The following is a 24,147-nucleotide window of genomic DNA, read 5'->3' on the forward strand; positions in this document are numbered from 1 at the left end:
GATTTTATTTATTTATTTGACAGAGAGAAATCACAAGTAGGCAGAGAGGCAGAGAGAGAGAGAGAGGAGGAAGCAGGCTCCCTGCCGAGCAGAGGGCCCGATGCGGGACTCGATCCCAGGACCCCGAGATCATGACCTGAGCCGAAGGCAGCGGCTTAACCCACTGAGCCACCCAGGCGCCCCAAGATTTTATTTATTTATTTGACAGAGATGACAAATAGGCAGAGAGGCAGACAGAAGGAGAAAGAGAGCTGGATGCGGGGCTCGATCCCAGGATCCTGGAATCATGACCCGAGCTGAAGGCAGAGGCTCAACCCGCTGAACCACCCAGGCGCCCCGCTCTTCCCTTCTTGAGCGCAGCTCAGCCTTGACCCCTTTGGAAGCCAACCCGAGGCCATGGCTGGGGCAAAGGAGCAGTTCTTGGCGGGTGGTAAAATAAGCAGCTGCCAGGTTCTTGGTGAAGGACGTGGTGAGGTCATCCCCACAGCCAGGCTTCCTGCTCAAGGACAGCTGGGTGGGCCCACCTTGCAGACGCGGGGGCTACCACAGCCTTCTCTAGGAATTCATTAGTCTTCTCCAGGAATTGACTTTTTCTGTCAAGTGGGAGATGGTGTGTTTTTATCTTAAATCTGTAACTAGTATTTGGGTGATTTTCCCCAGGGAGGCCAAAGGCCCTGGGGTGCTGCTTGTCGCCCCTGGTTTCTCTGGAGAGCTTGGCCCCGTCCTCCAGGCAGCCTGCGTGCCCGGGGTTGGCACCTACTAGCCCGCTTGAGAATCGTCTCGAGCAATGAATATGTAGGGAGGAGAGGCTGTTTGCTGATCATTTGGGAGATCTTGGTCGTGCAGTCCAGGATGATCCCAAGCAGCTCGGGGGAAATGGCCGCCTGCCCCCTTCATCCCGAGTCCCACACTTGCCACAGCAGCTTTCACTGTTGGCTTGTCTGACTGCAGAGTTTGCCTTTTGCCCACTCCGACCCCTTTTGTGAGATTCTGATGACCCCTCTGGAGGGTAATGAAGAAAGAAATTCCTCTCAAGTCTTTGTTCATGTTGCCTTGCTGGAGAAGGAGGCCACTCTGGTGTCCTTTTGTCTTTGAAATTGTAACTGGGGGGCTTCTGGAAGGCCACGGAGTGCACGTGAGCATCTCGGTGAGTTCCGTGAGGTGGTGTGCGGAGGGTTCATTGCCTCCCATCGATTCTCAAAGGGGTCCCTACTGGATGAAAGTGTTCACAACCACTGATCAGAGAGAACTTTGGGTTTCCTGCTTCTAGAGCGTGCATGTGTACACGTGTGTGTGTTAACAGATGGCATCAGCAGGCTGTTAGCAGGCATGAAGGTCTGTTCATTACAGGGTTAGGTTATGCCTCCCCAGGGATATAAGTACTTGGAGAGCAGCCTCTCTGAGCTCATCCCTGTAGGATAGTGATCTTCCTTGCATTAAGCTGTTAATATCATGTCATTTCTGGGCGTCTCTTGAGTTTAGGGCTGGGGCTTGGAGGGGTGATGTTCTGATTGTAGCAGATCAGATCTGCTGGGATTCTGCATACCGACGGAGCGCTATCCTTGGCTCCGGGTCCTCAAAGGATATTTCCTAAATGCCCATATCCATGCCGTTTGCTCCACCTCTCCGGGCCTCTGAGTATGTATTTGAAGGGGCGGGTGGGGAAGAGCAATAGGGCAGGACCACAGGCTGCACACTGGGCTTTGCTGAGGTTGTCGGGATCTGGTGATGGAGCAGGGGTCCTTGAATACAGCCAGTGCATGGCAGATGACTGCTGTCCTACTGCTGGAGGTTTGACCCCCCCAAGAGCCTTGCTTTAGCTTTGGGATAGAGCTACTTCTTTTTAAATTTATTTGACAGAGATCACAAGTAGGCAGAGAGACAGGCAGAGAGAGGAAGGGAAGCAAGCTCCCCGCTGAGCAGGGAGCCTGATGGCGGGGCTCCATCCCAGGACCCCGAGATCATGAGCCGAGCGGAAGGCAGAAGAAGCTTAACCCACTGAGCCACCCAGGCGCCCCTCGAGCTGCTGCTTGACCTGACTTGTGGTCTTGGGTGACTCACTGGACCATTCCGAGCCTCATGTGCCCGGTGACAGCTGAGTCAGATTGGTATTTTTTCAGACCGTCAGCTGAAACCTCATTGGTGGGTCATGAAGTTACTTTCACAGGTGGCAACCGGTGTTTTTAGGCACTGAACAAAGTAGATTCCAGTGGAAAATACCAAGGTGAGTGGCCAGTATATATCATTTTGTGGAGCTTTCGTTTGACCTGGTTGTGTGTGTATGGGGGATTAAAAGCCCTTAAATTAATTTTTTTTTTTTTTTGCTGTGGGTTGAAATTAAAAAACAAAAAACAAACAAACAAAAAAACTGTTGGCGCTCCAGAATGAGATGCTCAGGGGGCCTCTTTCAACCCCGACTTTGTGTGGGACTTTGTGTGGTTCCCGCCTACAGGTCTGAGCTGAACCCAGTCTCCTCCTCCACTCCAGCTGAGCCTGTAAATGGAGTCCCTTGCAAGATCAAACTCTTTAAAGTTCTTTACAAAATTCTGGGAAATGAGCTGCATTCCTGGGGTGGAATAAATCATGTCGAGTTAGGCTAGGCAGGATGTGACTTCAAACCCCCCCGAAGTGGGCTGTGTGAGGGCAGTGCCAGTGACTGACTCGTTATGAGCTCAGCCACGACACAGACTTCTTGAGAGAAGAGGCGAAGATTGTTGGGGGGGCGGGGGCTGGGCCTGTAGGCCCGGGGCGCCACCAAGCACCGCTCCTCCGCTCGCCTATTGTGATCCTCACAATAGTTCTGTGAGTGGAGCAGTGCTCTGACCACATTGCAGAGCTGGGACTGTCAGCTAGACCTGGGGGGGCGGGGAGGGCTGCACCCCCACAGGCTCTCCAGTACTCACAGCTGTCCTGGGGGGAGCTGGTAGCACCTCCCTTTTATAAAGCGAGAAATTAAGGCCCAGGGGCCCAGGCAGCCAGGCTGAATTTGTTCTGTTAACTGATAGGTCTGGGGTGGTTCTAGGGCCCGTCTGGCTGCCTCCTGAGTCGGATTCCTTCTAAGATGCCTTCTGGGAAGGTCATGAATAAGTTATCACTGTTTGGAAGGGCTGTCTCCTTTCAGTGATGAAGCTCATTATCGGAGTTGACTTAAATGACTGCCTGATTGATTCGGGAAGATTGACCCGCGGCCAGTCCAGTGTGTGTCTCTTAGAAACAAACGAACATCAGGTATAGCTGGAAGGGGCACTGGTGACAAGGAAGAGGACACTGACAGGGTCCTGGAGGCCACTTCTTCCGAGCCTCTCCTTCCTTTGCCTGCTTGGAGTGGGGCGGGGGTGGGGGATGACAGACCACAGCAGAATCATTCGGTTTGGGCGATCAGGTGCAGGATTATTGGTCTTCGAGTCAGGCACTCTGCGAATGGCTGGCAGAGAGTCTGTGGTGTTTGACCTCTGGACTTCCGACCTTTAGGGAGCCTGGAACCTTCCCCAGGTTATTCAGTGCTGGGATCCATCCCAGGCCTTCGAGTTCTCAGCCCCGCAGGGATAGGGTTGGGATGGCTGTTGGTGGTAGTGGCTATACTCCTCAGAGCTTGTTGTAGGTGTGTGTGTGTGTTGTATTATTTAAACATCACTTGGAGTAACCAGCTGGTGTTGGCCCAGATCTGGGTGCAGGGGTCTTCAGAAATTGCCCCTAGTTTCTCATGTGGGGTTGCATTTCCCTGCCATCCCAATGTGGACTCAGGAAACCTAGCGCCCTGCACTTTCCCACTGAGACGGCGGCCGTATAATTAGATCTTCTCAGTATGGTTATTTTTCTGCGTTGGGTTTCAGCAAACTGTGCTCACATGCTTGAGGAGAGAAAAACCGTCCTATCAGCAGAACCAGAGGGAAGGAGTAATTCTGCTGCAGGCGACTGAAGGGTTCAAGTTGCCCCTCATGTACGCATGCGCGGTCTCTGACGAGTCCTAGTGATGCCCTCAGTGGGAGGGCAGGGTCTACAGGTCCAGTGCACACTCATTTCCTAACGGGGAGGCGACCAAGCGGCTGTGTCAACCTTGTTACACCTGGGGGTGGGTCTGGGGCTCAGAGTCCTGGCTGTGTGGGAGGGGACGCCGCCTCCTATCTGGAGCCTTGGGCTTCTCTTGGCAGTTCCCTCGGTGTGGTGGCTGAGTGCTCGTCACTGAGAAGGTGAGGCCCATGTGTGATCTAACTATGCAGATACTGAACCAGTTATACGCAGAGTCAGGGCTCCGGTGTTGGATGACTTCCTGCAGATCCAGCTGGGGGCCTCTAACCACGGAGTGAAAACTGTGCTCCCCGCCCTCCAGCACTGGACAGGAGGTTTTGGGAGGGTTACCTTTGGAATTGGTTGTTCTTTTGGACAGCGCAGCTCCAGAAGACACAACGAGAGGCATTGATGGGGGACCCTCTCTGTGGACCCTGGGCTCAGTCAGCTCCTGCCCTCAGGGTCTTGGGGGGTGGAGGAGACAGTCCCTGCCTTCAGGGAGTCTGATGGCTGATGGGAAGGCAGGGAGAGGAAGCAGTGGTTCTGGTACAATTGGTCTGGGGAGGGGAGGATGCTAGGTAAAGATCTACTGGGGTGTTAGGACAGGCTGCCCAGATGATGGGGAGAGTTGGCCAAGGAGCAGAGGCTCTCCTCTGGGGAGCTGGGTCTAGAATGGAGAGTGGCGGGAGGCAGGAGAGGTGGGGCTGGAAGCACAGTTGGGACGCGTTGGGTGCAGGAGTTGCTGGGTTTTAAAGGCCATGATTAGGGGTGCCTGGGTGCTCAGTGGGTTAAGGCCTCTGCCTTGGGCTCAGCATTGGGCTCTCTGCTCAGCGGGGATCCTGCTTCCTCCTCTCTCTCTCTGCCTGCTTCTCTGCTTGCTTGTGATCTCTCTGTCAAATAAATAAATAAAATCTTTAAAAAATAAATAAATAAAGGCCATGAGAGTCTTTCTCTCCAGGAAGGATGGACACGCTCCGTGGCAGAACTTGAATGGAACGATGGGGCTGGCTTCAGGCTCTGCTTTCTGCCCTGATTGGTTGACTGAGTCATTGGTTAAGAATGTATCTTGTGGCCCAGCAGACAGGGATGGTATCTTCGAAGAGGAGACCCATTCAGGCACTTCAGTCTGGGTGACGTATGGTGCCTGAGCCCTACGCTGGAGATTCCGGGTCACTTCTTAGGAGGAAATGTCTGCAGTGTGCATTGACTCCTGCTTCTCCCTGAGCTGGGCTGTGTGTGCTAGTAGATCCGGGGCTGCCGCCTGGTGCCTTCCCTTGTCCCTTTCTGTTTAACCACTTTCTCCCTGGCCCTGTCCTAGGATTCTGCCCTCTCTTAGATTGCAAGCTGGCTCCTGGCTCCTCTGGGCTGCTTTGCAGCTGCTCACTTCTCCTGTCCACTCCGAGGCAGAGGTCAGAGAGGGTGATCTCTTTAAAATTCAGATCCGATGATGTCACCCACCCCCACCTCCAGGTGGCTTCCCCTTGTCGATCCACTAAAATCAACATTCTTCAGTGTGGTTGATAAGATCCTGGGTGAACCGCTGCGCTTGTCCCCTCCAGCCTCCAGCCTCCAGCCTCCAGCCTCCAGCTTCTCCTCTTTTAGGGCTACTCCCCCCTCCCTGCCTCGCCCACCTTACGTTCTTACCCACGGAGGAGGAGGGAATCTGTGCACAAGGTTCTCATGTCTTATTGTTTTTAATTAATTTATCTTAGAGAGGGAGAGAAAGAGTGAGTGCATGTGCGCATGGGGAGTGGGAGGGGCAGAGGGAGAGAGACTCCTGAGCGGGACACGGGGCTCCATCCCAGGACCCTACTGTCATGACCTGAGCCGAAACCAAGAGTCAGTTGCTCAACTGACCGAGCCACCAGGTGCCCCTCTGGTGTCCTCTTTGATGGTCTGGTTTTCATGGGTGTAGAGCAAAGGCAGAGTGACCCCAGGCCCTGCCTTCTGTAGTCAGGCACACGTGAGCCCTTCTCAGTGTTCCCCAGGCTGGGAGGAGTCCTCGGCAGCCTCTCCATGTGGCCTCTGTGGAAGGAAGGGCAGAGAGTGTGGGTTCTGGGGCTCTGGTGCTAAATTCCTCTCTGGGCTGTCTCTGGTCTGGTGTTCTTATCTGTTGAGCATCAACACAGGCTTGGGTTGGAATACTGCTAAGGGCAACAAGTCCCAGCTTCTTCTGTAAGCAAACAGCATTCCTGAGGTGGGAGGGAAGGGGGCCCATCCTCCAGTCCTCAGCGGCTTCTGCCTCCTGGGCTCTGGACCTGGGAGGACCCTGCCCGCGGCCCCCCCCCCCCCCCCCCCCCCCGCCTCTGCATCTTGTGAGAATGAGTGCCTTAGGGTGGGCTGCTTCTGTAAGTTTGGCCCTGGGTAGGGGGGACAGAGTACCGGCTCCCCCCCAAAGATGCTTGTTCTACTAGCCCCAGCGTATCTGTAGGGCAGGTTCTGTGGCCCATTATCTTGTTGGAGCCTGAGAGCCTGACTCAAATCCGGCTCTTCTGCCCAAGGCCTCGTGCACTGAGGAAGCGTTTTCCTGCAGGCTGGCCTGGGGTGCTTTGCCTGTTCGGACAGACTTGAGCAGGCTTCCTTGTCTGCAGGCTCCTTGGAGCATTTCCTGTGCGGGAGGGCCACAGGGAGGCAGGTGTCCAACCTCCTGTGGCTGTGAAATCCTCTTCCTTCGTGGTGAATTACTGGCGTACTGTGCCTTGGTGTTAGCTGCGGACCCGTGTATCCTGGAGCAAGAGTCGCCAAACTCCGAAACTTGCCAGGGGCCTTCGGTGTCCTTCTAGAGAAGGATTAGGGTTAATTAGGAGGATGAGACCTAGAAGTTCTTACTTGGTGTCAAAGTCTTCCCTGGCTGATTGAGTTACAGCTCCTCTGACACAGATTTTGCCCTCACGGTGAAGCTGGGAAGGTGCGGTGTGAACAGCTTCAAGGTTACCGGAATTGAGTGGGGGAGTCTGTGCGACCCCGAGTTTACACCCATTCCATTGGAGTACAGTGCGTTACGGACTTCCCTTGGGATTTGCAGAATTGGTGCACTGCATTGCAGTGGTTTTTCTCAAGTTCCTTCTGTCTGTTCGGAGTTGGTCCAAAGATGGATGTCTGCTGTGCTTGCTAGATGTGGCCCGAGGGCTCCGGGAGAGGCAGGGAAGGCTGCCCCTGAAGCCTTCGCACGGCTCCCGACCAGGGCAGAGGCCACACCACACCAGCCAAGGGCCTCTCTGGTGTGTCTGGTGGTAGATGGTGGGTGCCTCCCCCGTGATTAGTCAGGAGGGACTAGAAGGTTCCAGAAAATGGAAATGGTTTTATTTAACCTTACAGAAAGCTTATTGGGAACCAATAAATTATCTTCACTCCTGTTTCTCTCTGTGGATTGAAAGTCACCCCCACCAGTGCTTTCTTTCCCCCCTTGTTTTGGGGCTATAAGAACTAGCCCATAAACGACTTGGGCTTTGTCACAGTCGAGTGGCTGTGAGTGGCTGGGAGATGGCAGGCTGGGAGCCTTGCGCTTGCTGCCAGCTTGGGTCTCAGGGTGATTTTCCAGCTTCTTTGAATGCTTCCCCATTACTCCTTCTCTTTGCCGTGTTCCTCATACATTCATTCAGGTAAGTTTAACTGAGCACCTGTTGGGGTCAGGCATTGTGCTGGACATTCAAAATCAAGGACATGAATGAGACCTGCCTCCCGTGCTCAGATGAAACTGCAGATAACGACAGTTCAGCTGTTGGATTACTCACGGGAAGTCCCTTTGTATCTATGCAGGAGGTTGAAATTTGAGAGAGGGCTCCTGGTGCTGAAGATGAGGCCTCAGCAGAGGCAGCTGGGAGCTGGGCTTGGTTATGAGGAGGGGCTGGAGCACGGAGATTGAGGGGTGGGCTCAGAAGGGCCCACTCACCATGAAAATGTGGTTAGTTTTACTGGAGAAGATGTGGAGCCATGGAACTGTTTGGAACTGGTGAGTAATTGTCAGTACGGTAGGGTGTAGGACGCACAGAAACAGAGCTGCTGAGCCATCCTGAAGGCAGCGGGGGGTACGGATTGGAAAGAGGTGGATGACTCAGGGGAAGGCCAGGAAGGGGCGGCTGTGCAGGCTAGAGAGGAGGGGTGCAGTCCTGCAGCAGGGCGCTGGCCTGAGGGCTTGATGGAGGGCTTTGCTGATCCACCAGAAGGAGTTTATGGTCTCAGGTGACCAGATGGATGGGGTCTTGGTGGAGAGGCGGAAGAGAGTCCGGGTTTGGGGGAGTTCAGGTGAGATGGTGCTTGTGGACCCTCTGGATGGAGACATGGACTGAGTGTTAGGCACTCAGATATATTAGAGGGGGTTTGCAAGAGATTTCTGGGTCGAATACGTTTATCTGGGTGTCCTGATGTATCAGAACCTTTCAGTGAATGGCATTTGGAATTCCCAGGATATGGGGTAAGCCAGCACAGCCAGAGGAGCACTCCCCGGCCCCCCCTGCCCCCAGCATGACTGCTGCCTGCCTTCCATGACTTGGACCTCTTCCAGCAGGCGAACTAGGTTGTGACTCAGCAGCTGAGGAGCTGCGTCAGGGGTCCTGGAGATTCATGCCCTGCCTGGGGAGGCACAGGAGTCTCCTTTGCCAGATATTTGGGAATCTCTACAGTCCGTTCCAGTAGTGGGTTCAGGTCAGGTCCCTTAAAAGAACAGTGCATTATAGGGACAAGCACTCCTTGGAGCCATCCGTAGTGGGTGGGTTCTGGGAATCCCTTTTCACTGGGGAACTTCTGTTTCATAGAAGTGTGTACTTCGGACTCGGGAGAGCGTTTACTGAGCTGAAGTCTGGCTTCTTTGCAAGGTTTACTCCTGCAGCTCACCCCTCCAGTCTGTGCTCCTCAAACTGGGGGTCATTTTGCTCCCCCAGTCCCCGTCTTGGGCAGTGTCTGGAGATATTTTCATCGTCTCTCCTGGGGACGGAGTGCACTCTCGTCTAGTGGGTGGAGGTCAGAGATGCTGCTAGATCCTGCAATACACAGGACAGCCCCCCCCCAAAGAATTCCAGCCCCAGGTGTTTGCAGTGCTGAGGCGGGGGAGCCCTGCTTTAACCCATCATGTCACCGTGTAGTTCCTGAAGAACCCCCCCCTTCTCCCTTGGCCTGGTGCTACCTCTTCCCCTCCCCAACCAGTCCCCGTCCCATCTTCTAGGACTCAGTTGACATCCCATCCCTTACGTGAAGCCCCTGCTGCTTTGAGTTTTCCTTCAACTTATGCCTTCCTCTCTGTTCCTGCGATGAGTGACTTACTCATTCATCTTTCTTCATTGAGTCTTGTGTTGGTGCTGACTGTTTATGTGGCCTTCCTCTCTACAGTGAAGGTTCCACTAGTATAAACTCCTTAGGTCCTTTGTACCTTTGTCACCATATTTTTGCACGTGGACCTTCAGTATGTAGTAGTTCATTGAATAAGTAAATTTTAGGCATTCGACAATTTCTGGGTAACTTGAGCAGCCGCCTTCATAGGCCCTTCCTTAACGATGGAACTCAGGCGCCTTGCTAGTTTTGCTAACTCAGAAGCAATGGCTGCAGGAAGAAGGGAGAAGGGACATGTTCCCTTGTGCTCTCCGGGTGGGGGTGGGGATAAAAAAAACAAGCAAGGAGCCTGCTGGCAGACATGGGTGGTGAAGCTGGAATGGGGCTTCTAGTGTCTGAGCTGAGGTCACTGGGTCTCTGAACTGGATCCTTGGCTCGGAGAACAAAGGTGGCTCACCCAAGGTCAGACAGACCCCTGGCCCTTCTCTCAGTGCCAGCAGTCTAAGGTGGGAGTTTGAGGGCCCTGGTACAAAGCAGCACCAGGAAGGGGCGGGTATTTGCAGCTTCCTGTTAGCATGAGTAGTGTCTGTGTCCCTGGTTTGCTAAATGAACCAGGGCTTCTGGGTTTGTTTTCTCCCCAGAGAGCTCCCGGGGTTGTTGGGGGGAGGCAGCTGAGACGGAACCCCGGCCGGTCTGAGTTTGAACCTGGGCTTTGTGACCTGTGTGGGCCTCGTTGCCCTTACCTTTGGGGATGGAGAAAGGCCCTCAGACTGGATAGCTTTGAGATGAGATGGGAGGACCTGCAGCTCCAGGCCCAGAACTTGGCCATGGAAGCCTTTACATAGACCCTTGTTGTCTAGGAATGGACAAGCTCACAGTGTTTGGACCAATGATTTGTCCCAGTCGAATAAATTCTGTTTTAAAGGGGCTAGCTGTTTCTTTTCCAAACAAGCACACAAGTCAGTAAAACGAGAACCAAGTGAAGGGTGGGAAGCTGGGAGGGAGCGGGGGGTCTTTGGGAAAACAGGAAGGAGTAAAAGGTCCAGATGGATGTTTGGGGAGAGGGGGAAAGGGAGAAGGCAGGCAATCAAGGAATTACATTTTGGGTAGAAAGCAGAGGTTTTTGGTCAACCTATTTTCTTTCAGTTTCATCATTTCCTGAGAGTCCTAATTTAGCCTCTGGTCGTGTCCTCTCGATTATGGCCTAAAAAGGCAACTACTTGGGTTTCTTGGAGTTGGGCTGGCACCCGCAGGAAGCTGGTGTGGAAAGGGCCGGCCTCCACCGGATCTGCTCTCCAGTGGGGAAAGCTGCCTTCTTTTTCCTTAACTCCTTGCTGGCCTGTGAACCCTGCAGAGTGCCACAGTTTTCTGAGGTCCCTTAATCCAGACCCCCGAGCTTTTTCCCACAGTTTTCCTAGTGCTGGTGTGGCTGCTGCCCCCCCATGGGCGTGCTGTTCCCGTGGCTGTGCATACCAGTCAACCCTTTCGGAAAGCATTTTGGTAATACTTCTCAAGGCCATAAAAATGTTCCTTTGTTTCAGTAATTACACTTCTGGGAATTTATCTCAAGGTGGCCCACCATATAGGGAAAAAACCTAATGAGTGGGTTTTTTTTTTTTTTTTAAGCCCCCTCCCCCGCCCCGTCACTTTGGAATATTATATAGCCATTAAAAGTGTTTCCCAAGAAGACCTTGAAGTCAGGAGTCCTGAATTTGAGTCCTCGCTTCTCTAGGTGTATAACCGAGTGGGATCACTCCCTCTCCTCTTAGAGCCTCTGCAACTTGGGCTGGAAAGTGAAGTTTTGGATAAAAATGGTCAGGCAAGCTGTGGCCCTGTGGGGGCTTTTAGTCACGATGAATAGGAAAAATCCACAATGTGAAACCCCATGTTCTGCCTATGATCATGAGATCTCTCCAGTGTTTCTGTGAATAAGGATTAGGAGGACCGGAAGAAAAGAGAAAACTGACTTTAGAGGGAGGGTCTTAGGAATTTATGGGGATATTTTTCTTTCCTTTTGAAAACTTTATTTATTTGAGAGAGAGAGAGAGCACACACAAGCAGGGAGAGAGACAGAGGAAGAAGCAGGCTCCCCACTGAGCAGGGAGCCCAGTGCAGGGCTCTATCCCAGGACCCCTGGGATCATGATCTGAACTGAAGGCAGATGCTGAACTGACTGAGCCACCTAGGGTGCCCCTCATTTTGAAAACTTTTATATTATGTATGATTTAAAAGAAATTTATTTTATTTAAATTCAATGAATTAATATACAGTGTGTGATTAGTTTCAGAGGTAGAGATTCATCAGTTACATGAGCCCCCCCACCCCCATCACATCATGTGACCTCCTAAATGCCCATCCCCCAGCTACCCCATTCCCCTACCCCCTTCTGCTCCAGCAACCTTCAGTTTGTTCTCTAGGGTGAAGAGTCTCTTATGGTTGCCTCCCTCTCTGATTTCATCTTATTTTTTACAAAGTGTCAGAGAGGCCGTTAAGTATGGTCCTAGGACAGGGAGGGGAGAAGGAGCTGCTGCCTCCCTAGCGTCCCTTCTCTGATGCGCCCTTTCATTTCTGACACCTCTGGCTGGTGATGGCTTTCTCCGTCTGCACCCTTCGAGGTCACTGCTCCCGTCTGCATCGCTGGAAGCTGTACTAGGCACACACGCATCCATAGCTGCTGGGGCCCAGGGGCCTGCCCCCCAACTCAGGTGGACACCGGAGCTCAGCCACGGTGACTGCATGTGAATGTACCCATCTGTGCTGGCGGGAGGGCTTTAATACACGCCCTTGTTTATGGTGACCCCATAAACCCCACCCCCGTGTCCAGCCCATGTATATTGATCTTGGCGCTGCTGCTAACCCACGTCATTCCTGCAGAGCTGCTGACACCAGATAGCTCTGTCCTTGGCCTGGCCGAACGGGGCTCAGCCGGGCGTAATGAAAAGTTCTGCTCAGAGAGGGGCATGGAGGCCTTGGGCCAACCCTGCATGGGAGCCTTGGCACCCCTCGAGACAGAGGGGTGCAGCCATCGGTGTTGGCCCAGCTCTGGGGGGACATAGTAGGACTCCCCTGTCTTACAGGAAGTGTAGACTCCAGGTCTCATGAGGGGTAGACCGGCCTGAAAGGAGGGCAGGGCGAGGGGCTGGGGAGGTGGGCCCCTGGCAGCAAGCAGCCGCTGTGTGCATGGCCCTCCAGTGCATACCTGCTGATGGCGTTCCAGGGGCGACCGATGGCCCAGGGCTTGCAGCCCAGAGGGAGCTCATGTGCTGCCGAGCTGCCAGGCCGCCAGACGGCTGCTTTGTGTGGGTCCCGCGTTGCTGGGATGAAGGGAGTCTGATGAGGCCAGAAGTCCTTGGGTGGACAGCAGCAGGCCAGGGAGTGAGAATGTTAAAATTCTGACTGCGCTCTGATAGCACCCAGTGTGTTGGATGCTGTGGAATATGTTCCTCCACACTCCCCGTGTCCCACTCAACGTATGGGCAGTCTGACCTGGCTCTGAGGCTCTGTGGGTCCCCAGCCCAGGTTTGCCAGGGAGAGCCCTGACTGGGGGGGGGGTGGTGCCCGGCGATCTGGGTTAGAGCCCTGCACCCTGACTGGACTGGGCGGCTCTGGGCAAGTAACTTGCCTTCTCTGAGCCTACTTCCTCATTTATAAATTGGGGATAATAAATGATCTTTTGTAGGGTGATTGATGTTTCATTGAGGTTAATGTTAGGCTTCCTAATGACTGTTCCCTTTTCTTCCGCTTGGAGGGATCTCATAAAGGGCATGGAATATCCTTGGGTGTTATTCATTGGGCTGGAATAGTGGAACTTTTTTTTTTTTTAAAGATTTTATTTATTTGAGAGAGAGAGAGAGAGAGCGAGAGAGAGAGAGAGAGAGAGAGCGTGAGAGAGAGCACACGTCAGGTGGGGGAGAGGGAAAGGGAGAAGCAGACTCCTGGCTGAGCAGGGGCTGGATCCCAGGACCCTGGAATCATGACCTGAGCCCAAGGCAGACGGCTAACTGACGGAGCCACCCAGGCGCCCCTGGAGTAGTAGAATTCATAACCAGCAGTGGACTCAATATTTGGGGGGACAGGGTTCGAGTGAATCCCTTGCGGCATGTTGATGAGAGATGATTGTCTTGTCCGTTTTGGGTTTGAAGTTTGCGGAAAGGTTTAGAACAGTAGCCTGTGAAGCCGTCTGCTCTGTGATCCTTCCAAGTCCTCAAGCAGAGCAGTGGCATGGGGATGGGGAGACTAGTTTCGGGAGCCTGGGTCCTAGGACTGAGGAGGCTGCCTGGCTAGTTAGTGGTCAGTCGGATGGCAGAGAGGGAGAGGGTGGCTGAGATGTCCTCTGGCAGAGAGAAGCCTTCCATTTGCTTGAATGCCTGGTGGGCATTCGGAGATCCCAGTTTCTACAAACAGAAGGTGAGGCCAGGCCTTCCCTTCCTGCCTCTCGGACTGCTGTGTTCGGACTGCTGTTTTCTCTCGGGGCCGGGGGCGGGGGTAGTCTTTGCAGGTGGATAAATGCCCCTGGTCCCCCAAGAGGGGCTGCTAGGGTTTGCTTGGCTGGGACTGTAAACAAAGCCACCAGCTGAGGTTGCTGGGGAGGCTGCCAGGCTCTGTTCCATGGACTTGCCTTCCCTCCTGTGGGGGGTGGGGAGGCAAGTGAGCAGATTTCCTGGAAAACAAGCCCTTTCCTGGAACGTGTCCAGGGGAGCCCCTTAGTCTTGATCTGGAAAGCATTTAATGAGCCCAGATAAGATAGGCCTGGGCAGCCCAGGCTTCTTTTGTTCTGTCCCTCCCAAACCTCCAGCCTCCTTGGCATCCAAGTCCCTGTTGGAATCTAGAGGTGTGAAAGCCCGTGTGACTCTGGATTTGGATCTGGGGTCCTCCTGGCCTCCTGGGCCTGGAGATGGGGGCCTTGACCTCAGAAAAGAGAGGCCTTCCTGTGTTGCGTGGCGGGCAGTAAGCTTCTGGGCTGCTTCTCAGGGGGCTGTGGGCTGGCTTTGTCTCAGACCATGGTTTCGAAGTCCTGCAATCTGTTTACCTCAACCAGCTGTCCTCCCCGTGGGTCCAGCCTCCGCCTTTGTGCAGGAATAAGCAAGCGCTGTGGTTATCCTGTGCGAAGGCCATGGGACTAGGAGTCCCGAGTACCCCCTGGGTGACTCTGGACAAGCCCTTGAATCTCCGGGGAGTTCCCGTTTCCTTATCAGTAACATGGGATATAGCATACTTCTTACTGACCACACAGAGTTATGATGAGGGTCTTTTTTGTTAAGATTCCATTTCTATATTTGAGAGAGAGGGAGGTAGCAAGAGAGGGCGTGAGCAGGGAGGAGAGGGAGGAGGAGCAGGGAGAAGGGGAAGAAACAGGGAGCACCACCCGCGGCTTCATACCAGGACCCTGGGATTGTGGCCTGAGTCAAAGGCAGATGCTTAACTTACCGAGCCACCCGGGCACCCCATGAGAATCTTTTGAGATAGCGAAGTGCGTGTGCAAGCATTTCATAAAACCATTGAATACACAGGTGTAAGGGATTATTTCATCCTCTTTATTTTGCAAATGAGTTTTGAAAAAAGCAGACACATGGTGCTTCAGTTCTGGACATGGGTTTGCGGGCTGCCTTTCACATTAGTGGTCCAGAAGGGAAGTGCTCCTAACTGTTCCTGACGTTTCCTGGAGCCTGACTTCTTTTCTTCTTGCCTTATTTCTTTGGCCTGTGTTAACCGAGGTGGAATTAGCAACTCTTGGCAACATACTAATGTGTTGGTGTTTTTATTTCTTTTTCCCTTCTTGGTTGACTCCATGAAATAAAAAGTTTTTTAAACTGGCAACTTCCGCTGTGCATGGTTGTCTTTCTTTGCCTTTTGGGGCGGTGGGGGGTGGGTAGCTAATTAGAAACTAGCTTTTGTTGGAAGTCCTCTTAAATTGTGTGGTGTCTTTCCTGTCTCAGCTTGTGTAGCAGAGTGACTGTGGTTACGTCTGACTCCTCCTTCGGTGTCACGGTAGTTTTATAGATCAGTTTGATTGTGGATGGGTCTTAGAATCTACCTTCCCATGGACTTCTTACCAAAATATGTGATGACAACTTGTTGTCGTTGTCTCAGTCCTGTACATCTTCTTCCCAAAAATGAAGAGCGGGAAGACACTGGCAGCCCTGCCACCAGGTTTTAGAAGTTTTGCTCTGTCTACTCCAGCGTTGCCCTGTTTGCAGAGATCAGACGGGGTCAGCAGGCCTTGCGCAGCTGAGGTCATGGTATTTAACTTCTCCCCTTTGATTCTCCCGCAGGTCCTGGCTGTGAGTCGCCATGGCGCAGCAAGCCGCTGATAAGTATCTCTACGTGGACAAAAACTTCATTAATAACCCGCTGGCCCAGGCTGACTGGGCTGCCAAGAAGCTGGTATGGGTGCCTTCCGACAAGAGCGGCTTCGAGCCCGCCAGCCTCAAGGAGGAGGTGGGGGAGGAGGCCATTGTGGAGCTGGTGGAGAATGGGAAAAAGGTCAAGGTGAACAAGGATGACATCCAGAAGATGAACCCGCCCAAGTTCTCCAAGGTGGAGGACATGGCAGAGCTCACGTGCCTCAACGAAGCCTCTGTGTTGCACAACCTCAAGGAGCGCTACTACTCGGGGCTCATCTATGTAAGTGGGGTCCGGGGCCGGAGGTGGGGGGCCTGGCTCTGTCCCGTCCCCCTCACCTGCTTGGACGCGCTTGCTTCGGGAGAGGAGGGGGCTCAAAGAAAGCAGGGGTGACATCCTCAAACTAGGCATGGGAGTGTCCTCACGGAATGTTCTGGTTTTTCTCTGCATAGCCAAAACACACCAGGAAGCCTGTTTCAGATCTGCACGGAGGGTGAATATCACGGTGTGCGCCCACCCACGGGCCTGGGTCCTGGTCTTGGTGGAGATCGGAAGGCTGGTTCTTTCTAAAGCGAGGGAATGCCATGTCCTGGTTTCCCACCTCGTTCCTCCTGTACCACCTGGTCCCCTTCCTCCTCCCCATGGCCCCATCTCTTTTTTAGACTCTTGTCATCTTGTTCTTGTTAGAGGCCTGTTGGTAGGCCTTGCCTCCCCTGGCAGGATGCTTCGAGCAGAGATGAACGTGGAGAGCGAGGCTTGAACCATCCTTCTGGTGCTGTGCCAGGCTTAGTGGCCCAGAAGGGCCCAGAGCGTGCCAAGGAGAGGGAGCGGCCCTTTCTCTGTCCCCTGGGCAGTGGGGCCACCTGTGCAGAAAGACTGCTCATCCTTGTTTTAGGAAATGTCAGGAGAGGAATGTTTTCCCATCTCCTGTGCAACAGGCTCCACAGTCTTAGGGTCCTAGGGTCACAGAGTTCTTTCTGATTTCTTATTTCTTCTCTTCAGTTCCAGGGTATTTAGTCTAGTTTCAGCTCAGGTAGGAAAGAAATATCTGGCTCTTGTTATTCCTAAAATAGCGCTTTGTTTTAAGATGCTGTTATATTCACCTTGGCCTTCTTGGTCTGAATACAATGGTTCTCAAGATTTGTTTGAATGGGAGGAAGAAAACATCTTGAGAGCCTTATAGCCCTCTCATTGGGAGGGCCAAGCCTTGGACCCAGGGGCTGGCCCGTGGTCACACATGTAATAAAAGGACGTGCTGGGCTCATCTTGGCCCAGGGACGGTGAGGCGCCCCCAAAGAGTCAGCCATTTTATTTTCTGTACAACCTCAGGCTGACGTCAGCACACAAGTCCATTGGGCCCTTCTCCACCATACTGGACCGGTATCCCTGAGTCCCCTGTGATGTGCTAGAGTCCTCTGTGGGGCCGTGGGCCATCCTGGATTGCCCAGAGCTGCTCACCGGGCCAGACCGCGTGCCAGCACTGCGTTCCCTTGCTGGTTGCTAAATTGGCGCAGGATCACGAGGTTCTTGTTTTCTGCCATTGATGACCTCCCTTTGGGGATGAGCCTGATCAGTCCGGACCTGCCAGTGAGGCCGTACACAGAGAGGGCTTCCTGCAAGAGTCCTCCTTGTGGACCAGCTTAGTCCGGCCTGCTGATACGGCAGGTGAGGAGAGCTGAGGCCCAGAGAGGGCCAGAGCCTAGCGCAGGGTCATACAGCCTTCGACTGGGACTTGGGTTTCTGGATTCTCAGCCCAGCTCTCTCTTTCTTGGTGAGAGCACTGTATGGACAAAATTAAAAGCCTCTGTTTCTAGGGATCTTGATCACTGAAATTCAGCATTTGGTGACATGCAAAAAAAACAAGGAGCCTGGAAGGAAGCATTACTTGTCTGTTGGGGCAGCTGGGAGCCAAGGCTGATTGCCTGGGAGTGGGACGCCCCCTGGGGAGGCTCCATAGCTTATTGTACCCACTCTGCTGTGCCCCGGCGCTGGCATGGGCTCTGGTATAGGGCATGGGAGGCAGAGCCTCCAGGACCTGGCTCAGATCTTTTCCCGGCCACGCGGCCTGGCCGCAAGGAGCCTCCCTTCCTCCCTGGTGAGAAGTGTGTTGTACGTGCCAGCCCACACCTGCTTCACGGCAGGGCAGGGCTCCGCGGCCACGCTGTTCTCAGTCAAGGTAGCTGGTCCTCTGCCTGGCGTTCCCTGGTGTCCCTGTTCAGCTCGTGTAGTTACTAGGGATTTTCTGAGTGTGGCACCCACTGGGCGGCCTGTGCTGGCCTCTGTCAACTGGCTGCAGACCGTCTCCTGTCCCACAAAGGGAAATGTTACTGAATTGCGTTCAGTGTTAGTGGCTTCATCTTGCTTCTGAAAGCGTGGGTCTCGCTGTGGAGGCAGGCAGAACTCGTTGGAAGCGCTCATTCCTGTTTCTGTCACCTCCCATGTGCAGTTCCTCCTGCCTCAGCCCGGCCTCCTTCCTAAGCATCTTTCCCAGAAGGGAAGTCGATCGTCTCTGCAGTTGCCCTACTGGGGACCCCAGCAGGTGCAGAGCGGCAGGGGGACCAAAGCCACTGGGCAGGGGCTGCCGCCTCATTCCCAGTCCACCCCTCTGCGCACAACGTTCCAAACTGCGACCCGGGAGCCTTTGTGCAGTGTGTTTGCCTGGTGGTGTGGGCAGCGTGGCTAATCTTGAGCCACAGCTGCTCTGTCTGTTTCCCGGGGGGTGAGGCCCTGGGTTAGGGGGCGGCTGGGCACAAAGAGCCTCTGTGGCCCGTGAATGGAGCGGCTCCCTGGCGTGGCCATGGGAGGGTAGAGCCACTCACTCTGTGTCCGCCGGTCCCTGAGCCTCCCTGTGCCAGCAGGCTGCTTCCTCCCACCTGAGCTGCCGGGCTCACACCCTGCTGGTTTGATGGGATTAGTCCAGAGAACTCTGAAGCTCTGCCGAGAGGGGTATCCACAGGACCATCTGCCCACCCAGCTGTCCAAAAGTCTTGTCCCAGGAGCCCCCAGTCCCCTTCTGTTGTCACGGCCAGCTGTTGGCACACATCTGGCTCTGAGGCACGCCCTAAAAGTGTGTCGGTGTGTCCCTGGCTGTCATCGGGCTAATTTCCTAGAGTGTGGGTTTTCTCAAACCCCAGGAACAGAGCTCAATTGTTTCTGAGCTCCTGGGATGACCTCACTGCTCCCTGGCCTTCCCTTCATCCCCGCCCGACAGTCCCACGGAGGGAAAACCAGAAGTCTCCCGCCTTTCTCTCATGTCCCTGTGATACCCGCGCCGCAGGTGGCCAACACCACGTGCAGACCTCTTTGCTTGGAGCTTTCCGGGTCCCTTGTGAAAGAGGAGTTGGAGGGAAAACAAATGACTGATTATCCCAGGAAGGAAGAAAATCGAGGGCCCTGAGTCCCCGCCTCCCTGCAGAAGAGGCAGCCAGACACACTCGGTCATTTCCAAACTTGGCTGCTCTTCCGCAGGCAGGCCGCTGGAGGTTACTGGGTCCCTCTGAGTTCTGCTTTTAATCTCTTAACTTCTGCTTGGGAAGTCCAAGTGCTGTAGCCCTTGGCCACGGCTGGGAAGGGGCTTTGTGCTCCCGATTGGTCCCCGGGTTCTGGTGGAGCCCACCTTTAGGTTCAGCCACTAGCTCCATCTTCTGTTGTGGCAGGGCTGGGGGTGGGGCCAGCACAGAGCGCAACTCCCCTTAGGGTGCTGGCTGCTGTTGGATTGAGGGGTGCCACCATGAGCAGTGAGGTAACGTGATGATGAAAACAAAAAGACAAGAGTTCAGAGGACTGGCCCCTGACCGGGATGCTCTGGACTAGGGGTGGCGGGAGACCTAGGGCCTCTCCCAACCCTGCCTTTAGCTGCCTTAGGACCTTCAGCTGTCATTAAACAGTCAGGGCTGCAGGTGTGTGTGAATCACGGCCCTGCATGGCTGCTTCTGGGCTTGCGGCACGTTGTCCTCAGACAAGGGTGCTTGCCTTGCTCTTTAAACACAGCTGTACCTCCCACCTGAACACCCGTCACCTGGGTGGTCTCCGGAGTCCTGCCCAGCTTGTTAGCAGTCTCTCTCTTTTTTTGTGGGGGGCTGAGGAGAAAGATCCGGGAAGGGAAAAGTTATTAGAAAAAAGGAGTAGTCACAAATTAATGTGAATTTACTTTAAGACACTGAACACAGATCTGTCTAGATCTCTGTTGAGGCTTGAATATCTCTGCTACAGAGTCTTTCAAGGTAGACTACTTTGTGGTTCTGCACAGTTTGCTTGCTGCAGCCAAGTCCTTTTCTCTCTGTGCCTCTCATGATGATAGTCACATCTCTTACTGTCCTTGGGTCCGAGTTTTGTAACTGGACTTCTGTTGTCTGTGTCCTGCTGTGGATCTTGCCCGAGGCACCTGCTTGTTGGCACGCAAAGCTGGCCTGGTCATGCAGTCTAGGGAGGACCCTCGCCAAAGGAGCAGAGTCGGGGCTGGCGGCCCTCCACCTGCAGGGGATTGGGGGGTAGGGGGGCAGCCTGACTCTGGGTCCTTGGTGGCAGACTCTTTGCCATGAAGTTTGCATACCGCCGAGAGTCCAGACTTCCTAACCCATTTCTGTCCGCTGCTCTTTTCTTTAGACTTATTCAGGCCTGTTCTGTGTGGTCATCAATCCTTATAAGAACCTGCCCATCTACTCTGAAGAGATCGTGGAAATGTATAAGGGCAAGAAGAGGCATGAAATGCCCCCCCACATCTATGCCATCACAGACACCGCCTATAGGAGTATGATGCAAGGTGAGTGCCTCGGCCTTCCCCTGCCTTCCCCTGCCTTCCCCGCCCTTGCGGACACCTTTGCAGGTGCTCAGTCACATTCAGTGCACGATGATCTAGGGACTTGATCAGTATTGATGGCCCTTGTGGTGGCACAGTGCATCTTGGCAGTCTCTGAGTCACTGTGAGAGAGCCAAGGTAAATGGCTATCAAAGGACATGTTTATATGTTGAGAGAATGTTCTAGAAGGTTAAAAAAAAAAACAAAAAACCCACTTCCTAATTATCACAATTTCTCATTCTTGTAAAGACTGTCTGTGCTAGTCCTCTTACTTCCAGGCCCTTTCTTATGCCAGATACTCCTTTTCCTCGCTTTGCACATCTTTTTTCTTGCTCCTCCCTCATAGTCTGGAAACGTGCTTGGGTTTTTCCCATCTTTAAGAAACAGACACTAGGGATGCCTGGGTGGCTCAGTGGGTTAAAGCCTCTGCCTTCAGCTCAGGTCATGATCCCGGGTCCTGGGATCAAGCCCCAAATCGGGCTCTCTGCTCAGCAGGGAGCCTGCTTCCTCCTCTCTCTCTCCCTGCCTCTCCACCTACTTGTGATCTCTGTCTGTCAAATAAATAAATAAAATCTTTAAAAAAAAAAAAAAAGAGAAAGAGAAACAGACACTAAATCTCTCCCGGATTCTGTACCCCCTGTGGTTTGTCTTTGCGCCCTCATCACAGTGGAGGTTTGTAGAGGAAGTGTCTGCTCCACAGGCCTCCCTGCCCTTCTCCAGACTGTCTGACAGAGGTTACCCTCCCTTCTGCATTGCTAAATCCGTGGTACTCACGTGTTCTTATCTTGCCTAACCTCTCCCCAGCGTTGGACAATCTTGACCACTCCTTTTGAAAGCCCTTCCTTCCTGTGTGACCCTCTCTGGTTCTCTAGATCTCTGCCCACCCCTCTGCCTGGTTCTCTCCTGCCTCTCCCCTGCCCCCGCTCATCGGTGCCTCTCAAGGTCTCTCTGCTGGCTCCAGTGTTCCTCTGGATGACAGACCCATCCACTCGAGTGGTTTGATCGGCACATTCCGGCTGAGAACTGGGCCTGTCGCCAGATTGACAGCCCCTTGGCCCTGGCTGCCATTTCTCCAGCCACCCAGCCACCGGAGCTCAGAGCCTGGCTCCCCCTCCACTGTCCATTCTCATTCTCCCTCCTTTTTTCAAGTCCATCAGCACCGTCTATAGATTTTATCTCTTTTCATATTTCTGATCTCCTTGCTCCTCTCTTATCCGGTGGCCCTGTCCTCAGTTAGGGCCTCCACAGCTTGTCGCCTGCGCTGTCTCTGTGATCTCCTAACCTTCACTCTCAATAGAGCCCTCTCTCTACTTTGAGCAGAGGGTTATCTTCCTAGAATGTAAAGCTGATCACCCCCCCCCCCCCCCCGCTCCAATTTTGAAATCTTAAAAAAATCTCGAAAAGTCTCCTCATGACCCCAGAGATAACCCCTGAACCCACCAGCAGCACACAGGTGCCCCTTGTAGTTGGCTTCCCGCCTGCCCCTAACTTGGCCACCACACAGACTTGCTTACATTTCTGTCCCTGGCCTTTCTGTGTCCAGCTGCCTTGCCCATGCCAGCTGCTTGCAATGCCTGGCAGGTCCCTAATCTCCTGTTAAAGACAAGGCTGAAGCATGCCTGCCCTCCAGGGAAGATGTCTGGGCTAGATTTGGTGACACTTTATTTGGCTTAGGCGTTCAAAAATTTGTTTTTCTCTCCTAGACATGGACGGGGCCCATGTTGCCTTTAGATTCTCAAGCTCAGCCAGGTGCTTGGCGTGTGGTAGCATTTCATGTAATTCCCAGTCAGGCCCAACTTCCAGGCAGGGCTGTATGCTCACAACCACATATCAATAGTGGTTTCTCAAATCTTCATACTTGTGTGTGGTTTCTTTCTTTCAACTTTGCAGCGAACCTGGGCAGTGGTGGTCAAGAACCTTGCTGCATTAGCAGACTTTATCCCCCGTGTAGTGGTTTGAAGGGGCGACAAGCGCGGCTGTCCCGTATCGTGCCCACAGCGTTGGCGGGAAGGCATTTCGTTGCCAGACTTGATGAGTTATGCAGGACGTACAATTTTGGCCTAGCCTTTGGCTTCTGTTTATGTCTATGAAAATTTCTGGAGGAAGCCAGCCCTTTAGTTTTAAAGTAGGATGTCTGTTTCAAAGTGCTAACTAAAGCAGTCTGGTGGGAGAACATTCTGTGAGATTCCAGAAGAGCCTGAGTCTGTCTCTCTAGAGGCTATGAGTCAGTTTTCTCCTAGCTGTCTTAATTGGCCTGGTGCAAGTTCACCCCGGAGTCTTCCTGAGCTCTGTGCTGCTGAATTAGGGCAGTTCCCCCCTCGGATCCTGGATTTGAACTGTTTCTAGCACGCGGGCTTCTTTCACTTTCAGTAAGCCACAAGTTCTCTGGGGTGAGAACAACTTCATGACGTAGAGCACGGCACCAGCAGTCGGAGTCCTTGGAACTGGACTTCCAGTCTTCCGACAGCCTGCACATCTCCTTCCTAAAGACATTTGTCCCATGTTTATCCAACAACAGAAAATTTTGAGAGGCAAAAGCCAGAGCAGTAGGTTGGGGAAGTCGTTGGAAAAAAAGAGAGGGGTCAGCAGAGGGCCGGAGCTTTCCTTTGTGTTGACCAGGAAGTCTCAGCTGGAACCAAATGGCCTTGACAGGAAGTAGTGATCTCCCCAAATTATGAGAGTAAGTGGGCGGATTTTTCAATCTTTTGGAGACTGGGATGGAAATCTGTTGTGGGCCCAGGAAGCCAGAGGTGTTGCTGCTACCTTGGAATGTTCTGTGCAAATGCGGGGTCCCCGTAATTTCTAGCTCTCAGTCCACGAGGCTTTCCCTGCCCTCCACATAATGCTGGAATGCTGCAGCCTGAGCCCCACGGGGACCGACTGAGAACATTTCCCAGTCCCTTCTCATACGCAGCTGACCTGTGCAGCATTTAACAACAGGTTTTTTGTTCTTGGAGCAGAGAGGAAGTTAATTAACAGAAGTTGCTAGTCACGATAAGAAGGTTCACCAGTAAAGAAAGTTCCAGAGAGGAGCTGTGGTTCTCGCCCTATGTCAGGTGTGGACAGTGCTGTGGTGCCTCGGTGTCTGTGGGGGGTGGGGATGAGCTCTTTAGCACTGGCTCTGCGGGAAAATGGGGTTGCTCTCTGCCACTTTCCGACCAGCCTGGTCCTTTTCTGCTTTTTTAAACTGAACGGGAACTAGGAAGAAGTTTCCTCTCTGCACCGCCTGTGGCTTATGACATACTAGCCAAATAGGGTAGTTGGTGTCTTTGGGGACTTTTATGAAATGAGCTCTTGGCCTATTGCTGGGACCTCCCCATCTTTCATCTCCTAAATGAAGGATTTAGGAGATTTTCATTTGGTTTGTCTGTGAGTCCTGATGCGTGCCCGTTGTCAGTTAGCATTACTAGTGTTCGTTTCCACTTTCAGAAGCAGCCAGTTTGGATGATAGATTATATGGTCACGCTACCTGATTCAGACCACACCAGGGTTTCTCACACTTGGCAGCGGTTGACTTTGAGGCCAGAGAATCCTCTCGGGGGAGGGGGCTTGTCCTGGTCCCATAGGATGCTCAGCAGCAACCTGGCCTCCAGCCTCCAGATGCCAGCAGCTCCCTCCCTTTCTGTGGTGACAACCGGAAACGTCCTCAGACATTACTACCAGATGTTCCCCCAGAGGTGGGGACTGCCCCTACTTGAGACCCACTGGACTGAGCCCTGGATCAGTAGTGCCTC

At 53.4% G+C, this 24,147-nt stretch overlaps 1 protein-coding gene across 1 annotated transcript in view; it reads left to right on the top strand.

Annotated features, from left to right (window-relative positions):
- The window catches only part of MYH9 (myosin heavy chain 9), an 89,685-nt gene that overhangs the window by 13,655 nt on the left and 51,883 nt on the right, over window positions 1–24,147 (top strand). The window contains exons 2-3 of the mRNA XM_044226625.1: window positions 15,546–15,897; window positions 20,221–20,377. Coding sequence (XP_044082560.1) covers window positions 15,565–15,897; window positions 20,221–20,377 — 490 coding nt within the window. The 5' untranslated portion in view covers window positions 15,546–15,564. The remainder of the gene's footprint in view (window positions 1–15,545; window positions 15,898–20,220; window positions 20,378–24,147) is intronic.

Source organism: Neovison vison, chromosome 12, assembly GCF_020171115.1.
Source record: "Neovison vison isolate M4711 chromosome 12, ASM_NN_V1, whole genome shotgun sequence".
Lineage (NCBI taxonomy): Eukaryota > Metazoa > Chordata > Mammalia > Carnivora > Mustelidae > Neogale > Neogale vison.